Genomic DNA, 22,694 nt, shown 5'->3' on the forward strand with positions numbered 1-22,694 from the left:
TCTCCTTCCTTAGAGGTTTTTAAGGTCAGGCTTGACAAAGCCCTGGCTGGGATGATTTAGTTGGGTTTGGTCCTGTTTTGAGCAGGGGGTTGGACTAGATGACCTCCTGAGGTCCCTTCCAACCCTGAGATTCTATGATTCTATGAATGTGAGGAAGGAAAATGAACACAGGGTGGGTGCATAACAGCACGGGAACAAAAGTCTCACATCCCAGAGCTGGTGGAGGTAGCAATGTTATGTGTCCCTCTCTGGGAGTCAGGGAATTTCTCAGGATTAAGACAAAGGCCTAATGGTTTCACGGTAGGCAGCCATGATGGTGAAACTAACTGCTTTCAGTACACCTGTCTCCCATCTAACTAATTTGATCCTCCTCCCTAAATCTTTTTTTCTTTTAAAACTTGAAAAAGGAGTGAGAGGCAGAACAGCCCATCCCCTCATTCTGTTCACTAGTTAGTGCTGATTTCCAACACATCAGTTTTAGTCCATTGATTTCTGGTCCAACACCTCTCTTGCTTACCAAAAATTATTTTAACACTGTCTTTGAGTTATAGCAGTAGGCTTTTTTATTTGGTCTCATGGAGCTATTTTGTTTCCATTTTGTACTTTGTCTCAACCGTTGTTATAGGTGACTGGACACATTTATGCACAATATTGGGGTAGGCCTGTCAGGCCCCAGTTATTACACCTGCACTTAATTTCAAACACTAGAAGCTTGGAGTAACTAAATTAGGGTTTGTTCTCTAAATCAGTCACACATTAGAATGAAGATATTAAATAATATTGCATAGTACTTTTATATTATATAGAATTCATCCTGGGAGACAAAAAAGGAAGTCTTAACTTTGTCAAAGAGATGCTTCATTTTCAAAACATCAGAAGTCTACACTCTGTAACAACATCACTGGCTTTATATTTTTTAAAACATTGTACATAACACAAAAATAGTAAAATTTATTTAGCTGGAAGCAGCCAGAGTCCTAGGAAGGAGCTGAACAGAGGAAAACCTTTTCTCCCTTTGATTGAAATGGGCAGTACCCTTTTAAAAAAAATAGCTTGTCTTTTTCTTTATAGTCAGAGAGGGTCTGAGATTTTTGTATATGAAGATAGTGCAACCCAACTCCAGGTAGCTGCTCTCCCCTGAGCGGCTTCCCTCTCATGTGCAGGTGACCTTCCTCCCACCAGGGTTAGGAGTTGTGGGACACTCCGTCCACTGCCCTTGTGCCTGTAGGTGCCACCCCCACAGCTCCCATTGGTCTTGGTTTCCACATCCTGCACCCCTGCCCCAGCCCCAAGCCCTCTCCTGGACCCAAGTGCCTGCATACCCCCCAACACACCCTAACCCCCTGCTGCAGTCTGGAACCCTCTCCCACAACCCCAACCCAGAGGCCACACCGCCACCCAGAGCCCTCAACTCCCTCCTGCACCCCAACCCCAGTCTGGTGAAAGTGAGTGAGGGTGGGGGAAAGCAAGTGACAGAGGGAGGAGGGATGGAGCCAGCAGAGGCGGGGCCTCAGAGAAGGGGCAGGGGGAGGCTGTTCAGTTGTGTGATTAGAAAGTTGGCAACCCTATACTGAGGGTGTCTGGGTAAAACCAGGTCTAGCCCTCAGAACATCTATATTTCTTAAATTAGTGAGCCTCTGTGACAATGTGTGGAATATGTCTGTACAACCTGTGAACTGAGTGAGATTATGAACTCTCTCTGTGTATCTTTATCAAGCCACAAATTCCATTTTAAAGATGCAGCCCTTTGTCGTCTCTGTTAGGCATTTACCTCCACATTGGATTGAAATTCCAAGGTGTAGTAACATTAGGCTGGCAATAGAGGGCAGTTAAATCAAAATGGTCCTCTACTCAAATATAAACACCCTATGCTCTTACCCAGACTGTCTCCCACCCAGGAGAACTGGTTTGTCAGGGGACAGGTGTCCTAGCAACCAAGTCACCTGGTAAGGATCCAGGAGTCACCTGACTGAGCAACTGAAAGGCTATACAAGGATTCAGAGGGGGAAGACTGGAAGGCACAACAGGAAGTTTTCGGCAGAAGGAGAAAAGAGAGCGACCAGCCAAGGTCATAGAAGTTCTGGAGGAAGAAGGCTCCATATTTCAGAACACAAACCATGCACTGGAGCAGGACTCTGGATGGACCAAGCAACTCTGACCCCTGCTCAAAGTATGCTCTAGAGTGGTGAGCAAACAGAGGCAGACAAATGTGTGTAGGATTTATTATCTGTGTGTTTCTCATGTGATTAACAGCAATGGTTTTAGAATCCTATGCAAAATGTCTGTGGATTTCATGTATTATGTCTGCCATGTTCCCCGAACACTGCCTCTCCCCATGGCTGGAGTTCTGGTAGAAGGCTTGTTTAAGTTGGGGGGAAGGACGACAGACATCAGCACTGGTTCTAGGGCCTGAACAGAGTCCTCTTAATTGCAGCTCTCAGAGGGGGTGCCTGATAGATCTGCACACTGAGAATGTGTCCATAGGCCCTAAGACAGCAGCAGTGCCTGGACCATATTCAGTTTCTGGAGGCTCAAAACACCCAGGGATTCAGCAGCTAGCTCACCTCATATCAGTCTGAAGGTATCTGAGTGGAGCTGACACACCCACTCATCTTTTCTGTGAATCAAATGTCCTTCTGTTCTATTTCTAACATTTCTTATCCGCAAATGTCTACCACTAGTCACAGGCTTCTAGATCTAAAATGGTGATCTAAGTCCCTCCATTGTGCCGATTGTCTTATCCCAGTCTAATCATAGAATTTCTACTATCTAAAAATAAGGTGAGGTGGTGCTTCTATTGGATTTTCTTCCTAAACTTGTTCATTTTAAGATGGTTATAACAATTACCTTTTTTCTCCTCTGTTTATAGTATATTAATTTTAATCAGTCACACCAGAGTCTGGCATGCATTGCTTCACATAGGACTGTTAGGGAGATGCAGATTTGGTTACACAGCCACAGGGGTATAGCAATTTCTAGCAGTTTGATGCCTCAACAATTTAATGTACCTACAGAAGCAGCAATATGCTATGCAGTCCAAACAGTATTCAAGTAAGTAATGTTTACAAAACTGCTGTGACACAGCTAAACATCACTTAAAACAGATGGTTAAAATTAACTTTCAGTGGTTTTATAGAAATAGCACACACAAAGTATTCATTTTGAAACATTTATTTTTCCACTTGTTTGAGTATTAACTATAGGTCATGTTGACATGAATTTCTAAAAAAATAAGTATATTACATTTACTTGGGTACATGATGGTGATAAAAAGTTATACATTTGATTTGTTTTAACCATTCAGATTCATAGAAATATGCAACTTAGATAAGTCACTTATTAGTAACAATGGATTTTTATTTTAGTGATGAGAGAAATATCCCATTTGGCCCAAACTAATTTTTTGTTTAATATATTTTGACCAAGTTTAGTCAGTAGCCTGTTGTTTCAAATGAGAGAGGAGGAATGCTCACTAGACATATATCAGTATTACCCTAATTCTACTGGTAACTTGAGACTGAGACTCTTTAGTATCACCTAAATAAGGTTCACTTGGCTTTTAGGTCACAGTCTCTCCCATCATACAAAGAGGAATTAACCTTTAAAACTGTAATTGTTTGAAAGACTTCTCATCTTTCTGTAATAATGTGTGAAGTCTTAAATTTATTATTCTTGCAAGACTCACTGTTAATTCTTCTTACCAATTCTGATTAGGTATTAGGAGTACAATACAATACAGTATAGCTTGAATTTATAACCCTCAGATTTTACTGAACATATTAATGATCAGTACAAGTGATTTTTCCTTATAGCAATATAATAAAGGCAATTTGATGAAACTAGGCAAGCTGATTGGACCATAATTGTTCTTCATCTTACTGAGCAAAAATGTATAGAGACATTTAGAAATCTGATGCAGTTTTTGGTATTATCATTGAAATACAATAAGCTTATATATTGTGTAGTTGTAAGCATGAGTACCCACAAGCAGATTCACCAGTGCAAATAATGAATTCTCATATTACTGATTAACGGATAGCTATCAGACTTATGAATTAACATGTTCAAAGTGCATGTTCATGAGCACTATGCACTGTAAACAGGCACAAGCGCTGAGCAGTACAATGTGTTCAACTGCTGAATTCCCTTTACTATAAAGATACAATCTGTGGAAATGACAAAAAAAAGCTACAGTGTAGTATAAGCTATAGTCAAATCACTAATTACAAAGAAGAGTAAAACAAGTTTAAGTGTAATAAAACAAAAACCAGGAAATCAGCTTGAAAATATGGTGATGCATTTTGGACTGAAAGGATAAGCTTTGCCTTTAGGAAACAATGAAAAATCAGAAAGCTCTGAAGCTATAAATTCTATGATTTTTTGTTTGGGTTAACCCAAACAAAATTTAAAATGACTGAACTTGCAACTCAGAGCTTTGTTATTTCCAAAGGAAAATGAATCATAGCCATCCTACTTCATATCAAATAGCATCCCCTAGTGAAAAGTATCATTAAAAAGGCAGGCCTAACTGAACAAAGCAAGCCCATTCATTGAATGGATACAATGAAATAGTAACAGATGCTTCAAAAAATTGCTCCTGTAGTGTATAGTAAACACTAGTTTAGTAAACACTCACTTAGCTAAGGCATAACTAATTACTGAAGTTTTCCTTTTAATGGCAGCAGCAGTCAGTCAGTAAGACACCCAGTGCAGAGATTCAAGAGTGGTCACCAGATGTAATTGGAATGCAGTTAGCCTAGTTCTTACTGTACCTATAGAACAGAACTTAATTTGTTGAGATGGGAACAGTTGTTCATGATACAGTATGTAAACCCACTGCTGCAGGTTTCCAACAGAGGACTGCATCTTTTTCTACAACATCGTCACAATGAAATGCACTCATGGCATTTTGTTACCAGCTCTGTATGTTATAGTTTTGGAGAGTAAACCGCACTCTCTCCAAAATATTTTAATTGAGAGTGCACATGAATGTGTTTCTTTTTTTGTAACATTAGTTTATACTAAAAACTAATCATATGGAGCTGTAGGAGTACTAATAATTTAAATATATCTGTTATTCATCCAAAAGTTAGAAACTACATCTGAGGAGTTGAGTGCCCAAGGAACTCTGCAACTTGCTAGTCTGTTGCTGCATATCTGTATGCTAAAATCCTTTAAATTTTTAATTAGCACAAATGCACAGTAAACTATCATCCAAATGTCAATTTGTTGCATTCTTCATCTCTTCCCGTCATATTGGAAACTGACTGTCCACAAAGTTAAAACATAAAAAGAAGAGCCACTTTAGAGTGAGAGGTGGGAAGGAAGATAACCACACTACTTACTACCTGACTCTTCAACCACTTACACATGTGCTTAACTTTAAGCATGCAAGTAGTCTCATTGTAATACATTTAAACTTCCCTCATATTTGGTAATTCTGACAAGTTTCAGCTGGTATAGATGCTTTTGTCAAGTTTTCAATCCTGAAAAAAGTGGTTTATAATGACAGACAAACATAGCAGTACAAATGGCAATTATGTGTAATAAAGGCTCTTATTCTTCAGTACTTTGTACAAAATTAAATAAGGCAAAAACTGAAGTTATAGACAGTCCTGCTTTTTTTAAAAATGTAAAACTGGCAGGCTACTGGAATAATGTAAAAGTTTCAACATTAAAAAAGTTTGACAAAATTCTGCACAAATATACACTCTACTTAATTCCTGAAATGTTGAGATGTCTCATTATGTATGAGATTGATTCTCTTTCTTACCAAATCCTGCTATCTTACTCATGAAATTGACAAGAGGTAAGATTTGGCCCCATTTATACATCCATACAATGATTAAATGCACTTTTAAAAAATAAAGGCCTTTATCTAACAGTATGTAAGAAACACTTCAATAAGAACCATTTTTTTTTAATAATAGAAGAGAGGATTGAGAGCCTCGATGCCCATCTCATTGCCAGCAATGGGAGATGCAGCAACAGCTTGTTACAGAAACAAGATACTTCACGGGAAATATATTAACATACAACACAGCACTTCAGATTATTTAGTGTCGTAAGTATCACCACGCACACAGTTTACCAACATGTGGGACTGGTGAACCAAGAGTACATTTCAGTTTTCATGCTTCAGGTCTCAGAAATTAACAAATTATGATTATATGAATTAATGAAAAGGTAAGTCCCTCCTCCAACATGTACTAACAAGAGTGCAGACTTACTGCATTATATGTTTACTTGACAAGAAATTCTCCCATGGTATTGGGGAAAAAGTAGAAAAATTATGAAAGAAACTAAACTGAAAGTATAACTATTAAACCAACCCATTAAGGTATAATGAAAATCCGTTATCAATAGGAATTGTGTAGCAATCTATATTGAATACTTACAGCTCCAGGTCATGTAATTTTCACTCTAATGCATCCCTTTAAAAACTATTAAAATTCTGAATACCTTAAAGCAGAATATTTTTGCACTTGTTGCTGGCAGAGCTTTGTTATAGAAAATCCTAGAAAATTAAAATTATATGACACCATACAAAAACAAACAAAATGGATATTTTTAAAATGCATGCTCTGAGAGAACTGGGTGAAATTTTCAAAAGCACCTTAGTGATTCTTAGTCAATAGAAGCGCAAGTTCTATTGACTTTCAGTTAGACTTAGATGCCTGAATGTCCACATAGCGTGGCAATGCACACTAGAGTGATGTCATTTCCAAAGTGCAACAGTGTGTTGTGCACTAACTTGCACATGAAAACCCTGCTGGCATGAACTAGAAGTTCCCTACTGCATGTCTATGTTAATGTGCACTAGGGAACTTTTAGTTCATGCTAGCAGGAATATGGGTCATATGGAATCACACCCCTCTAATGCGTATTGGTGCACCATGTAGGCAAGCCTTAAGTCACTTCTGAAAACTTTACCCCTTAGGTCTGATATTGCAGAATTAGGTTTTTAACCAGCAGCATAACTCTGAATATGAGACAGCATTAAAGAGGGTCTCATTAGTTTAATGTGTGATTTAGTCTTCAGCTACAACTTGTTGGATCCTCCAGAACACAGTTTACACCTACCGTGGAATTTCTCAATAGGACTTATGACATTTTGTTGACATCCCACTCTGCAAATTCAACATACTTTTCATAGTTCATGCTACATGACCATATTAGATGTCAGCAATATATTTTTGGACAGGAATACAATTGAAAATGTATGGGTTCCATTTAGCTGACTGATAGTATCAGAAACAATACTACTTGTTTACCCTGTTATGATGACTGACACAAACAAACTTTACAAAAATATCTGTAGTGCATTACAAAATAAAAAGGAAAAAATGTTTTTGGCACATCTCTTTTTAAACATAAGCTTTAAGGCCCAAAAAGTGTAGTGAGTTAATTAATGAACAGAACTCCTTTGGAAAGCCTTGTTTGAAATGCAAAATTTTAAGAAGTGAAAAAAAATTTAAGGATGCTATTTTAATCCAATACTGTATCCTCTCGTGTAGTCTGAGTACTTGTAACAAATATCTACGTGCATGCCTTACTTAACATTCATATAATATACAAACTTATTGCACCAATAAAATTGCCAGAATATGTATTAGTGTAATCTGACAAATATGATGTCTGCCTTTTCCTTCTCATTTTACTTTTCAGAGTCCTGGTTGAATACCACTCTTCTATCAAATTTGCAGGTAAATGTAATTGGAAGGAAGCTACTTCACCTTGGGTCATATTATTATGTACCGATTCTTGTAAGCACTATGCTTACCTTTTTAATATGCTTAACCATTCAGCCAAACCTATTACATAGCTTTGTACATCATTCCTTCAAAGAGGAAAAGCTCATCCAATTTAAAAAACAACAACAAAAAAACGCATTGGGACAATAATGGTTCTATTTTTTTTTTTTGCCACCGGGGTCTCGCTTTACATACAAAATAAATATTGCAACAGCAATATTATTTAAATCCACCATCTATCAAAGATCCTGTAGGTGCAAGGTTTGCTAGAGCACTGGTAAAATACCTCTATAGCTGGCTGTATTCCGTATTTAATTGCACAACTTCATCCAAATGACTGTCATTCTTTTTCCTTTCGAAAGTGTTTCTAAGGTATGTTGCAACTGCTAAAAGGACTTCTGTTTTTCTTGGTCCTCTGTTTGTTTGGTCTAAGGTTGATGACATCTCCACCATTAAGTGTGCTAGAATTGTGGCCCGAATGACTTCCACCAGCTGTATTAAAAACACCTACATAATTTAAAGAAAAAAAAGCAGCAATTTCTGTGAATCTCTTTATACCTTTTATATGTTGAATCTTAAGCCAAAGCATTTACTAATGCATAGTAATACATCTCAAACACAAGCTCTTGAATTCCTGAACAGTTATTTATTCTTGTGGTCACTTACAGATAGAGTTCAATAAGCTATGTTTCTGAACTAGAGCCAGTTGGAGTTAAATATATGCCACTGTGAGGTTTACTGTCCAGTTCCTTACTCAGATGCTCATCACACAGCAACAAACTTATGTTTAGTTGAGTAGTACAATAAACAAACATGACAGGGCTTTTAAATTAGCAACTTTGTTGGGATAAAGAAGAGGAAAAGGGTAGTATAAAAGAGGGCTTTAAAAAAAATCAGTTGACTCAAAAGGGCTTTAAAGAACTAAAGTTCAAGGTTTCCTTACAAAAGGCAAAGTTTACAAAGCCCTTCTCATTAAATGCCAGATCTTTTCACAGTGAGTCTCTTGTATATCTGCTCCAGCATGACTAACACTAATTACATTAAAAAAAAAAAAAAAAAAGCAAGTGTCAGGGAAACATCCATTCTCACGTCCTTACAATGTTCTTCCCAAGAATTGAATAAAAAGGGTAGTTCACAAACACTGTCCAGAATTGTTAGTACATTAGTTTGTCTATATTACAAAAGGATAACAGACAATATAGTAAGGTAGAAAAAAGCTAATTAGGAGCCTGAAATCAATTCCCTGTGACTCCAATGGAAGATGGATCAGATCCTTAGGTAATTAATAGTAGGTTTCATCAGCATAAAATACTGATTTGCTGCAGTTTATTGTTGCATACTTACCAATTTTGTTACTACTAGTATGTACTACATCTGGATCTTCAGCTGTTTGTTGTTTGAGCCTTTGAAGATATTTTTCAGCCAAATATTTAAAAACTGAAATGCAAAAAAGATACTTATCAAAGTGTGAGAATCTAAGATAGGGATCTCCACATGGACATCTCTGCAAAGCTTCATAATATATCAGCTCATCTTAGTATTAGAGATTCATTTTGGTAACAAAGCTGAGTTATAAGCACCTGATTTGATACTATGGGCCCCAGTCCTGTAAGCGATTCCATGTGGGCAGATCGCCATACCCGTACAGAGCATCACTAACTTCCACCTGGGTCTAACCAGAGTCACTTGCAAGATCAGGACCAAATATAGTTTGTTATGCTTTATATCGCAGTGAATGGGCACATACATGTTGTCATAAAGATTACAACTTGTAAATACTGTTAAAATAAGGTAGCATCTTTAAGCATTTACTACACATAAGTCTTACGGCAAGTGTTATAATAAAAATAACAGCAATCATGTAAACCAAGATTTTAAAAAAAATTGGGCAATGACTGTTCTCAGTACTAATTTAATTGTTGCTACATTGATGAGAATAGGACTGTGAGTAGTCTACTATATGTGGGAATTTTCAGAAGCCATACATGGTATCAACAATTATCTGCAGTTGTTTAGTAAGCTACTTTAATAATGCACATATAGGTGGATTTTTAAAATTCGTTTATTTTTCCCTTGCAAATTTGTTTTCCAGAATGAAAATCTAAGTGAAAAGGAGAAATAGGTAGTGCACTTCTGGATCTTGTCTGGTGATATAAGAAATGAGATTAAATCAGAATGACAGAATGCCCTATAAATGCCAGAACTGCCCCAGAAAGGCACTGCCTGGAATATATTACTATTATGAAACTGAATTTATGCATAAAAATAGCACTATTATAGAAGTTGGTATGACATTACTAACAGACAACTGCATCCATGTTCAAAGTTTTTCAGCAATTAAGTTCAACTGTACACTGTTAAACAACTTGGAATCCATAAATTTAATCCTTATCAGTAAAAATTTCAGAGCCTAATTCCCATTGAAAGCCAATAAGATTTAGATACCTAAATCACTTAAGCACTTTTGAAATTTTTACTTTTACCTTAAGTGTGGAAGAAAAACGGAAGAGAACTACAAGTAAAGAAAAAAATGTTACATAACTGTATCAACTGACAATCAAATGTAAGATGTTATTCCCTCTGTGACTACAGTGTAGTGCCATGAAATAAGTGGCCAAAAAAACCTGATAAAACCAGTGGATTAGTCTCCAGGCTACACAGATGTGCAATGCTACATGGCAGAGGACAGGACAAAATCCTACATTTGCTCTATCTCTTACCTTCAGTTACATTTAGGTCCTCTTTCACTGATGCTCGGTAGAATCTTAACTTCAACTTTTTTGCCAATGCTTCTGCCTCTTCACTGCACAACGGAAAGATTTGTAAATACTGATTTGTATATTATGCCAGTGTTTATCAATACTGTACACAAAATTCTTTGGAATTAATTTAGTCAGAAGATCAGGTGAGGAGATAGCTGCTCTTTATGACCTGTCCACTTTAACAATGAGATGTTTTGTTGGAGCATTTCTTTTCAATTTAGAGTTGTTACATTTTCACGTCTATTTGATTATGTTTTAAAAAAACCTCCCTGGCAGTAGCAAGATGGTGTCATAAAAGCCAAAGGGAAGGAGGTTCCAACTGATCAAGACAGCAGATTAGGAGGGCCTGAATGAAAAATTTTAGTAGTGTGGACAGAGAGACAAGGAATATTTTAGAGATTGTCTTGCTGGAGTAGAGAGAGGGGATCCAAATTGGAAGGGACCAAAGAGCTGAAAAAAATAAACCTGAGGCAGAGTTTAGAGATGAAAGGCAGAGGACAGGGCAGTAGCTGGAAAGGGATGAGGGTGTTTTTTGGGGTTTGTTAAAGTAAGTGGGAGACCACATTGTTTGTATTGTGAGGGGAAAACATGAGAATGAAATTTTAAGGAGTTGAGGGAGGGCATGAGAACTGGGACAAGGGATGTCATGAGGTGGGAAGGGATGAAGAGGAAGGTTTACTGAAGTAAAAGAGGTGAGAAACCTCAGTGTTGGTGACATGGATGAAACAGGAGGTCACATTTGATCTTGTTTATTTTCTCTTTGAAAATTAGTAATATCCTGTGTGGGTGAAGGAAGGGGAAGTTGAGCTTTAGGAGGACAGTCAGTGTAGGAAACAATGAGAGGGAGAACTAGTTTAGCTAGACCAGGAAAACTGCAGAACTAAAGGAGGGGAGACTGAATTAATAGTAGAAGTATTCAGCATGGTCATTCAACTTTCTCCACAGGCACAAATAGGAGTAGAGAAAGTTGATGCTGGGGGCAATGCGAGTTGCAATTTCTGAGTTTGATTCCAGGGTGAGGGAAGAGCGTGGAATAGAATGAATTGACAACTCAGTCTATGGAGGAGAGACCCAGGAAGAGGGAGCTGAGAGTGACTGAGTTTGTGGATGTTAATGGGTTGTAAATTTCTATAATATGGAAATACAGTACTCTGATAAAACAGGAGTATATGAAAGAACAATTTCAAGAAGAAAAAACAAAAGCAAACCTGTAAAGGCACATTTTAAAAATCTGTTTAAACACTGTTTGGGAACTGTGTGCATTCAGTATATAACGTGGTTGGGCTACAACTAAGTTTAACAACTGTTGTAAAACTTGGGCTGCAGAGAAGGCATATTTTACAGCTGAGTACAAAATGGAGTAATTTCTCATTGTGGCCCAACCAGACTACTTACGGGGTTCCCTGCTTGTTTTTGAAGGTGCTTAGAAAGAAAAAAAAAAGAAAACTTGAAGCGAGCACTAACTCCCCAATCTAGAAAACACATAAGTACATGAGTAACTTTACTCATGGGAGTAGCACCACTGAGGTTTGTGGAATTATCCAAGTGTGGTTACAGAATTAGGCTCTAGGTTTGGAAATTTAGCAAACATACGATTACATGAGTCTTCACCATCAACTCCAATAGATTTTGAAAAATAAAAGACTGCAATAAATCCTCTGACTTCAAAAGACAATATGATGAAATGCCTACTTCTTTATACAAGAATCATCCAGGAGGTCAATCTTATTCTGCACAAGCACCGTGGGGATGTCTCCAACTTCAGCCACGACTTTCTCCTTCCAGGTGGGGATTGTTTCAAAAGAATCCCTGTCAGTGGTAGAAAATACAAGCACACAAGCCTGGGCTCCTAAAAACAAAGATAATTATCAATTTAGTAAGGGAAAAATAAAGACAAACCTATAAAAAGATATTTGGGATACGGTGGCTTTTCATTTTACTTCAGACGGGCAGAGTTTTATTACTTTATTGTGTCAAAATGATGGTTAGGGAGCCTTAAAGTAAGATTAATAGACTGTCATCTTATTTTGGTCATTAATACCGTTCTTCAAGATAGTTGTCATTCTGCTACCTTTCAAGCTACTCCAGCAGGCAGAGAAAGATGGGGAGGGGGGAGAGAGAGAGGGGTCTGTCAGTTGCTCATTTTTACTAATATGGGAGGCTTCTCAGCAGGGGCAGTTATAGGCACCAGCTAAACAAGCAGGTGCCTAGGGCGGCAAAATATATGGGGCGGCATAATGCTGGGGGGGCCGCTGACCACGGGAGAGCGGTGCGAACAAGCCGAGGAGGAGCGTCCCATCCTCTGCAGCTGGGGCAGGGCCGTGCTACCGGCTCCGCCTTGGGGGGTGTGTGTGGCCACTGACCACGGAAGGGCGGCGGGAGCCGGTAGCGCGGCCCTGCCTGGCTGCCGAGGACGGGCCGCTCCTCCTCGGCTTGTCCCTGCCCCTGCAAGCCGAGGAGCAGCCCGTCCTCTGCAGCCGGGACAGGGCGGTGCTACTGGCTCTGCCTGGGGGGGTGACTGCTGACCGCGGAAGAGTGGCGGGAGCCAGTAGCGCAGCCCCTCCCCAGCTGCACAGGACGGGCTGCTTCTCCTCGGCTTATCCCCGCTGCTCTCCCGCAGTCACCTGCCACCCCCACTCCTCAGACGGGAGCCGGTAGCGCAGCCCTGCTCTGGCTGCAGAGGACTGGGGGAACATGGCGCCCGGGTGGGCTGCTCCTCCTTGGCTTGTCCCTGCCTGTGACTCCTCCTCCTCCCCTCTGCACCGCCTCCTGCCAGGGGAGGGGAGAGGGGAGCAGAACGGCAGCCCGGGCTGAGCTCAGCTCATGTCAGGGCCAAGGCAAAGACCAAGGATGAGCGGGGCTGGGATCCAGCAGCGGCCCCAACCCCTGGCCCTGGCAGCAGTGGTGACGGGAGCTGAATCCACCTCGGGCCAGATCCGCAGCAAGGGAAGAGTTGGGCCAGGTGGGAGGGTTTTGTTAAAATTAAATGTTAAAATTACACTAGTAGGAAATTGTTTTATTTCACTAACTACAGATTCTCTGTTTTCATTTTTTAAAAATTTTAAACAGTCAAAACAAAACTGCAAAGTGCAAACGTGTAAAAGCCAAAAAAAAACCTGGGGGGGGACAGCCAAAATTTTTTTTGCTTGGGGCAGCAAAAAACCTAGAGCCGGCCCTGCTTCTCAGATACTACAGTAAGGGCCATATACGTACCTCGGTAATCTTTAATATCTGTAAAGATACTTCATATTGTAAGTATGCCATCTACTTCTGACATTTGTTACATTTAGGTTACAAATTCAGGTGAAAAAATGCTGTAGCAATTTGTTTTTTGGAGGTTTTTTGCTTGAAAAGTTAAAATTTTCAGAGTTTTGTTTTGTTTTACCAACAATTTTCTCAAAGAGCTTTAAAAAAAGTTAATTTCTAATTCATGCACATTTCCCTCATGTTTTGAAGGAAATGACCAAAATTTTACAGTTTTACAGCATTTATACACAGTGGCAGCAACTCTTTTGCTATTGTGATGGTAGTGCCAATGGATTGCCAATCGGCTACTGAACGCATTACTTGTAAGGTGGCTAACAATCATTACTGAAAATTTGCGTCAATGGTCTTTTGATTATCCCACAGTCACCAGGAAGCTCGAACACACAGGAAAATACTTGATGGTTTATATTCCTTTCAAAACTTCTGTTTAATAGTTACTATTATAATGCTGGATACTTGTTACCTACATAAATATTTAATATTTTTGTGAATTCTGCTTGGCCTCAAGAATATCCTGTGGCAGATATCTAAATGGGCACTTTGTGGAAAAATATTTCCTTTAATCAATGTGAACTTTCCAAGTTTCAGTTTCATTGAATATCCCTTTGTTATTGTATGACAGCAGGTAGAAGGTCTCAATCTAGGTTTTCTAAACCATTCATTGCTGTGTATACTTTTCTCAGGTCTCACCTTATTCATTTTCTTACTAAGGTGAAACAGGCCCAAATTTTCCGATCTGAGGATTTTTCCATGATCCTAATTATTCTCCTGTGGCACCTTATAGACTAACAGACGTTTTGCAGCATGAGCTTTCGTGGGTGAAGCTTGCATCCGACGAAGTGGGCATTCACCCACGAAAGCTCATGCTGCAAAACATCTGTTAGTCTATAAGGTGCCACAGGATTCTTTGCTGCTTTTACAGAACCAGACTAACACGGCTACCTCTCTGATACTAATTATTCTCATCGCCCATCTTCAACATCTATTTCTTTTTTCCTCTACAGTGACAAGAACTACACACAGTATACCAGGTAAGGGCATTCCACTGAGATATATAATGACACTGTATTATTTTCCATATTATTCCCTATCCTATTCTTTATGTATCCATCATCTCGTTTGCTTTTTTGACCACAGCTACATATTGGGCAGCGGTCTTCACTGAGGTGTCCACAGTGATGTCCAGCTGATACAAATAATTTAGAATCAGAAAAGTGTATGTGTAGATCAAATTATTCCCTCCAATGTGCATTACCTTGTATTTGTCAACACTAAATTTCATCTCCCCTTGTTTCCCATTCAACTAGCTTAGTTAGGGGTGTCTATGTCAATGTCTTTCAATTTTTCCACTGAGTGCTATGGCTCACCAGAATTCTTTTAAAAGTCCATTAAATCATCATACATTAAGTACTTTAGAGAGACTTTTAAAGAGTGCGATATAGGAGCAAGCTATATTATTTCCGCTTTCCAACTTAGTTTTTTTTCTTTTTTTATCCATGATAAATTCTGGTGTTGGAAGGACTTGTTTAGTTACACATATACAAAAAAGGTTCTGACACCAAATCTTCTCTCTCCCCCGCACACACTTTCCTTCTGGTGTCAGAAATCTATCCAGCCATTACACTAATTATGTTCTATCCTATTTAAATGGCAGCTCTGTGAATTTCGCATTCAGTGGCACTTAATGAAGTCAGATATACTGCACGTCTGGGAATAAATACTAAAGAATCTGAAAAGGTTCCCTCCCATTTGAAAAAAATAGAGGAATAGTGTCGATAACTGAACTGGTCTTCACATTGCCGTTACATATAACATATAACATATTATTCAAAAAAGAAAGTTGGTTAGGCCAACTGAATTACATTTTTCTCAAGTTACCTACAAAAATTAAATAAACACCAAGATGTAAAATATAGGGTTTTTTAACCTCTATAATAGGCCTTAGTTATTGCATCAAACTCCTCTTGACCTGCTGTGTCCCACAACATCAGCCTGACATCTTCATCATTAACTCTGAAATAAATGGAATAAATGTTTCATTAACACACTGAGTACAGAGACTCAAGACTAAAGAGACACTCAAAACAAAGCACACATGTATTAAAAACATTTCTCTTGTTTATAATGTATTTTGGATGAGAAGAAAAAAAAATTATCACTGATACAGTTTACTTTTTTGCACTTCATTCTACTTGGACAGAGAAGAAAAGGACTAGTCTCAGTCTCTCCTTGGCTAGTGTGATCTAGTGCAATGCCATTGAGCTCAAATTTCCAATAGTACAGAAAATGTTCAAAGACCCAAAGAGACAAAAATCATGTTTTTTAAAATTCATACTGGGTTTTGTAAATCCTGTGTCTTAAAAAAGGAAAAAAAAATGCAAAGAGAACCTATGCTCCCGGACAGTTCTCCTTCAACACATTTATTTATTTACATAGGTGATCTGTGAACTTACGTTTTTCATTACCTTAATATCTTCCCCTCCTTTAAATATGATTAGATATCATCTGCTTACACTACCAGTAATCTAAGAGTCTGAAACAGCTATTTGAAACCATTTTACATACTGAACTCCTGCTTTCATTTTTAAGCACATAGCTTATAACAAATGTTTCCTTCTTTTAAAAACAAGGAATGCAAATAAAAATCAGCAGTTCAACATATACAAACCTCTTAGAAAAGTCATCAAGTATGTCTGAAAGTCAGTTTTATTTTTTATTTCAAAATTATAAATCTTCTACTTGTGTGGAAAACTGAGTGATCCACTTACTGTACATATGCTTCATTTTTAGCCCTCTGAACAAGATGTAAAAAAAATAAAAATAAATAAAAATTCCCCAGTCTTTAGTCTGGGAGATAGTTCAAGTTCCAAATCTCCACATGCCTGCTAATTACAACAGCACTAAGGGAATAAAGACAGAAGTAGCATGACATCTGCTGAATACATACTGAATTTGTCTCTCCAAGAAATCTACTCCAATAGTTTTCTTGTAGTCTTTTGTAAAAATTCCTTTGCAATATCTCTGGATCATACTGGACTTCCCAACTGCTCCATTTCCTACCACCACCACCTTGATGGCCACTTCCATATCCTCCTCCAACATCTCTGCAGCTGAGAACCTCTAGTTACTTCAGGAGCATGAATTTTATCTCCCAAATCTGTAATTGAAGTAAATATGTTCATGAAAATACTGTAAATAGAAAGAGGTCTTGTAAATAGGCACTGGACTGGACTCTCAAGATCTGGTTTCAATTTCCAGCTCTGCTAAAGACTTCTTGTGTGACTTTGGGAAAATAACTTTGCATCTCTGTGCCTCAGTTCTCCATCTATAAAATAGGGCTAAAAATGAGGGCTGTCAATTAATCGCAGCAAACTCACATGATTAACTCAAAAAAAAAAAAAAAAGAATCATGATTAAAAAAATTAAGCACCATTAAATCGCATTGTTATTCTATTGGTATTCTATTAAATATTTTTGGCTTTTTTTTATATTTTCAAATATATTGATTTCTATTACAACACAGAATACAAAGTGTACAGTGCTCACTTTATATTATTATTTTGGATTACAAATATTTGCACTGTAAAATGATAAAAGAAATAGTATTTTTCAATTCACCTCATACAAATACTGTAGTACAATCTCTTTATCGTGAAAGTATAACTTACAACTGTAGATTTGTTTTGTTACATAACTGCACTCAAAAATAAAACAATGTAAAACTTTAGAGCCTACAAGTCCACTCAGTCCTGCTTCTTGTTCAGCCAAACACTAAGATAAACAAGTTTGTTTACATTTATGGGAGATACTGTTTCCTGCTGCTTATTTACAATGTCACCTGAAAGTGAGAACAGGTGTTCGCATGGCACTTTTGTAGCCTGTGTTGCAAGGTATTTATGTGCCATATATGCTAAATATTCATTAGCCCTTTCATGTTTTGGCCACCATTCCAGAGGACATGTTTTCATGCTGATGAGGCTCGTTTAAAAAAAAATACTGTTAATTAACTTTGACACTGAACTCCTTGGGGGAGAATTGTATGTCTCCTGCTCTGTTTTACCCACATTTCATGTTATAGCAGTCTCGGATGATGACCCAGCACGTTTGTTTTAAAAACACTTTCACTGCAGATTTGACAAAACCCAAAGAAGGTACCAATATGAAATTTCCAAAAATAGCTACAGCACTTGACCCAAGATTTGAGAATCTGAAGCGCCGTCCAAAATCTGAGAGGGACAAGGTGTGGAGCATGCTTTGAAAAGTCTTAAAAGAGCAACACTCCAATGCAGAAACTACAGAACCCGAAACACCAAAAAACAAAATCAACCTTCTGCTCGTGGCATCTGACTCACATGATGAAAATGAACATGCGTCAGTCCATTCTGCTTTGGATCGTTATCAAGCAGAACCCATCATCAGCATGGACTCATGTGCTTTGGAATGGTGGTTGAAGCATGAAGGGACATATGAATCTTTAGCACATCTGGCACATAAATATCTTGTGATGCTAGCTACAACAGTGCCATGTGAACGCCTGTTCTCACTTTCTGGTGACTTTGTAAACAAGAAGCGGGCAACATTAACTCCTGAAAATTGTAAACAAACTTGTTTGTCTGAGTTATTGGCTGAACAAGAAGTAGGACTGAGTGGACTTGTAGGCTCTAAAGTTTTACATTGTTTTATTTTTGAATGCAGTTTTTTTGTATATAATTCTACTTTTGTAAGTTCAACTTTCATGATAAAGAGATTGCACTACAGTACTTGTATTAGGTGAATTGAAAAATACTATTCATTTTGTTTTTTTACAGTGCAAATATTTGTAATAAAAATAAATATGAAGTGAGTACTTTATACTTTGTATTCTGTGTTATAATTAAACTCAATATATTTGAAAATGTAGAAGACATCCACAAATATTTAAATAAATGGTATTCTATTATTGTTTAGCAGAGCGATTAATTTTGCAATTAATCACAATTTGTTAATTGCTTAACAACCCTAATAAAAATACTTCCTTTGTTTGTCTTGCTTATTTAGATTGAACTGTTAAGGGCGGAGATGGTCTCTTACTATGTTTGTACCAAGCCTAGTACAACAGGCTCCTATCTCTGTTTGGGTTTCTAGGCACTACCATGATACAAATAATACACAGCAGTAGTAACAACAACAGGGCAGCACTGAAAGCACACTGTTTTTACAAACGATGATAAAAGTTTAGCATTATTTCTATTCTAAAACATGTACTTTGTGTAAACTCTGAAAATAAGTTATGTTGCTATGTGCCACAAGCTGCTTGTGAAATTAGAGCTACTATTAGTCTTAAGCAACTTTACAAATCTGCTGTTTGGCAAATACACACTCTATGAAAAGGAAGAAATATGCATCCAAAATATACAAAGGCAAATACATGAGTTTTTGGTGTCTTTTGTTTTTACAGTTAGAAATTTAACTGAATTTGTGGTATCCTATTGACAGGATTTCTCCTTGGCAGCCTCCAAGCCAACAGCTGCCTAAAATGAGAGTTTACAGAAAAAAAATCTTTTGGTCTCAGTAGGTTGTGTAAATGTATCATTCTATTATGCAAATACCTGCATTTTGGTTACAAGAGATGTATTTAGCTTAAACTCCTCAGATTCAATTTCTAATAGGTATACCAGGCCTGATACGGCTTCCCATAAAATCATTTAGACTTTTGCCATTGACCTCAATGAGAACAGGATTAGGACCTAAATTCACACCTATTTCCCCTATCTCTGCTCCTAATACCCACATATGTATCTCATACGGATTCCTCAGGAAATGTTTGACTATACAATTAGTAAGTTTTTGATTCCAAAGCCACATGCCTTATATTGATGCTTGTTAATCTGTCTGAATAGCAATTCTTTTCCAGAGAATGAACAAATACCACTTTCAGGCAAATTTAGGCACTGAAATTGTTTACTTATCCTTTGACATGGTAATAAGTGTTCACCAAGATGCAAGTTATTTATTATAGTATATTTAAAAATAATAGGTGGGATTGTGTTGTCACGTTTGTACAGCAGGTTTATATTAAGCAGAATTTTCTTTCAAACAATGTTTATAATGTTATTATGATACTGCACTTATTTCACAATAGCTTCTATGCTTTCTCAATTTTGTATTTTCTTCCTTAAAAATATTAGGGAATTCTGAATTATTTTAGATCAAGAAAATAACTGAAGTCAGACTTGAATTTAAAGAATGTCTTCTCCCCAAAGTTCAAATCAAAAGTGAAGTGATTAAGGAATAATTACCATGTAAACCCATGTGAGAGTTATTTGTATTCTGTTAGCACCCACACTGAGCTAGGCATTGTCCACTATACACAGATTGCCCCTTTAGAAAGTTAAAAAAAAAAAATCAAGGTAACTTTGGTATGTTACCAAAATAAGCTGCACCACTGCAAACTCAGCTTTGCTCTGGGGCAGCACCTCGTCGTTACGAGTTTACACCAGTGTAATGGCAATGATGCAAATTTCCATAATTGTAAACAGGACCAAATTACTAGTGTACATGGGCAAAGCTCACAGACAGATTATTAGTAATGTGCAGCTCTTGCATGAACTAAATTTCTAACATGAAAGCACAGAAAAAATTTAAAAAGTTAAACATGTTCTGAACATGCTTCATTCTGAGGTTGCAACAAGTACTTCACATACACTTGAAATTAGCAGAGGGTTGTGGTGAACAAACCTGAACTTACCCCCATAAAATGTGTAGTATCCTATGAGTAATGAAAGCACTGCTTTTTGCAATATTTGGATATTATAAAATGAATAACTAGCATTTCAATAGTATTAAGTACCTCTTGTGAGAAGTATTTCCCTATTCTTACAGAAGGGAAAATAGAGTGATAAAGGGACTTGTCCAAGGCCACACACTGGCAAAGCTGGAATGCCTGATGCCCTCCCCTCTTCTCATCCATGTAAGCAGTGGCACCACAAAGATTGCAAAAGTGTGGGGGCCAGGCTTGGCCTGGCTGCCCCTCCATCATGACTATGGGGCAGCTGGGCCAAATTTCAGTGCGTGGCATTGTGACCCAGTGCACAGGTTTGCAATGCCACTCAAAATTGGCCCAGCATCCACCCCCTGACATGACTGAAGGGTGGCCGGGCCAAGGTGCTGTTGTTACAGCACCCAGCTCTGGTTGGGAGCTAAGGGACAGGGGCATTGTGCCGCTTCCGAGTTCAGGTTCTCAAAACAGGGGCCATGCCCCACATTTAAAAAGTGTGAAAGGATGGCTCTTTAGTTCTTCCATTTCCAGCACCCCTGCATGTAAGTATTTAAGTACCACTATACTATCTATTAGTGTAGTAAATATAGTTATTACACACACACACACACACTTTTAGGGAATAATCACAAAGAATAGCTAAAATTCCAAGTACGCTGAAGACACTGGAACCTGTCTTGTCATTTTCAGTCACTGCTTATACTCTATACGGAAAGACATTTATCTGGGAGAACTGTCAAGGTGTCTGCACAAACAAAACTGTAGCGTCAAAACGCTTGTACAGTGGCTTTCTAAAGGATGCTTAGGCTGGTCCCAAGTGTAACTGTGATAATCCCTACGCTTCCCCATTGCAGCAATACCGCTCTTAAGGGAACAGGATGATCCCAGCCGGTCTCATACATGCTGCCTCCTTAACCCCTCCCGATGTTGTTCTTTTCAGGGCATTTCCATACTCACTCGCTTCCCTTCCCTGGGTAAATCAAGCACCCCCACACAAGCCACTTTCCTTCCCCGCCGAGGCCAGGACAAGCCAGCCCGCGGCCGCAGCGCCCCGGCCGGGGTAACCAAACCACAGCGCGTCCGCCCAAACTGCACTACAGGCGGGGCCCTGCCCATCGCGCACAGTGCGAGCCCCGGGCGCCCAGCCCCACCGCCGCGTAGCATCCTCCCGGGGCAGGGAAACCCGACCCCGCAGGGGCTGCCTGCCCCGCCGGCGGCAGCAACACCCGCCCCCCCGCCCCCGCGGAGTAGCCGAGCCGTGCGCGCCCAGCCCGCGTCTCCTCCCGTCCCATCCCCACCCCGACCCCGCACCCGGCTCCGCGCTCCCCCCGGCATCCCAGCGGGCCCGACCCCGGCACCCGGCTCCGCGCCCCCTCCGGCGCTGCACCCCAGCGGCTCACAGACCCGCTCGGAGGCGCTGGCCCTGGGAAGCTGGGGGGCCGCTGCAGGCTGAGCGGCTGCGGCTGCGGCTCCGTCTCGGAGACCGGGAGGCGGGAGGAAGCCGCGCAGCGGGGCCAACCCAACCCGGACGCACATCCCGGCTCCCGCACCCGGAAACACCGTCAGGGCCGCGGGCTCGGCGCGGAGAGGTCCCCGCCCGTTGCCTCCGCCTCCGCGAGCGGCTGCGGCCGCTAGGCAGGGAGTGAGGTGGAGCAGGGCCCCGGGCTTCCCTCGCTGAGGTGGACCTGCGCTGTGGCTGCAGGGTTCTGGTGCAGGCCCGTTCTAGAAACCAGAACCCGCTGTTGAGTGTGGGATGAAACTACAACAACCCCTAAAGTAATGGAGGAGAGTAGGTGGGCGGGCGCTGCTCACAGCTGGGGATTGGGCTCATGGAGAGAGCTGATCTGAATGCTTGAAAACTTTCACAAGGGTAGATGAATCCTGCCCAAACGCCAGAGGAAGAGTCAGAGTGAGCCCTGCCTAATCCCTGGTCTAGTGGCCTCTCGTCTCTACATCACCATCCAAAAGAGAGACGGTATAGCTGGACGGGTCTGCATAGGGTTGCCCTCACTAGACTCTGTGCCTTAAATTATTGGATTATCACAGAAGATTAGGGTTGGAAGAGATCTCAGGAGGTCATCTAGTCCAACCCCTGCTCAAAGCGGGACCAACACCAATTAAATCATCCCAGTCAGGGCTTTGTCAAGCCTGACC

At 39.6% G+C, this 22,694-nt stretch overlaps 1 protein-coding gene across 4 annotated transcripts; it reads right to left on the reverse strand.

The window, feature by feature from the left end:
• Nucleotides 1-2,974: 2,974 nt before the first annotated feature.
• On the reverse strand, nucleotides 2,975-22,270 carry RAB23 (RAB23, member RAS oncogene family). 4 transcript variants are annotated; one of them, XM_045011284.1, is made up of 7 exons: nucleotides 22,091-22,270; nucleotides 16,731-16,940; nucleotides 15,711-15,796; nucleotides 12,209-12,365; nucleotides 10,475-10,557; nucleotides 9,099-9,191; nucleotides 2,975-8,261 (listed from the first exon to the last, which is right to left on the reverse strand). In XM_045011284.1, the coding sequence occupies exons 2-7, from the start codon at nucleotides 16,883-16,885 to the stop codon at nucleotides 8,122-8,124; spliced, it is 714 nt and encodes a 237-aa protein (XP_044867219.1). In that variant the 5' UTR covers nucleotides 16,886-16,940; nucleotides 22,091-22,270; the 3' UTR covers nucleotides 2,975-8,121. The 4 variants fall into 4 exon arrangements, with proteins under 4 accessions (XP_044867219.1, XP_044867222.1, XP_044867220.1 ...); XM_045011287.1 differs by having other exon boundaries at nucleotides 22,075-22,270; XM_045011285.1 differs by lacking the exon at nucleotides 22,091-22,270 and adding an exon at nucleotides 21,945-22,060.
• Nucleotides 22,271-22,694: the final 424 nt, after the last annotated feature.

The sequence above is a fragment of the Mauremys mutica genome, chromosome 3 (assembly GCF_020497125.1).
Source record: "Mauremys mutica isolate MM-2020 ecotype Southern chromosome 3, ASM2049712v1, whole genome shotgun sequence".
NCBI classification, from domain to species: Eukaryota; Metazoa; Chordata; order Testudines; family Geoemydidae; genus Mauremys; species Mauremys mutica.

Coding starts and splice junctions, on each gene's coding strand:
- RAB23 (XM_045011284.1), bottom strand. CDS start 16,885: ATGTTGGAGGAGGATATGGAAGTGGCCATCAAGGTGGTGGTGGTAGGA. Junction 10,558..12,208: donor GATGATTCTTGTATAAAGAA/GTAGGCATTTCA, acceptor TCCGTTGTGCAG/TGAAGAGGCAGAAGCATTGG. Junction 8,262..9,098: donor TACTAGTAGTAACAAAATTG/GTAAGTATGCAA, acceptor TAAATTATGTAG/GTGTTTTTAATACAGCTGGT.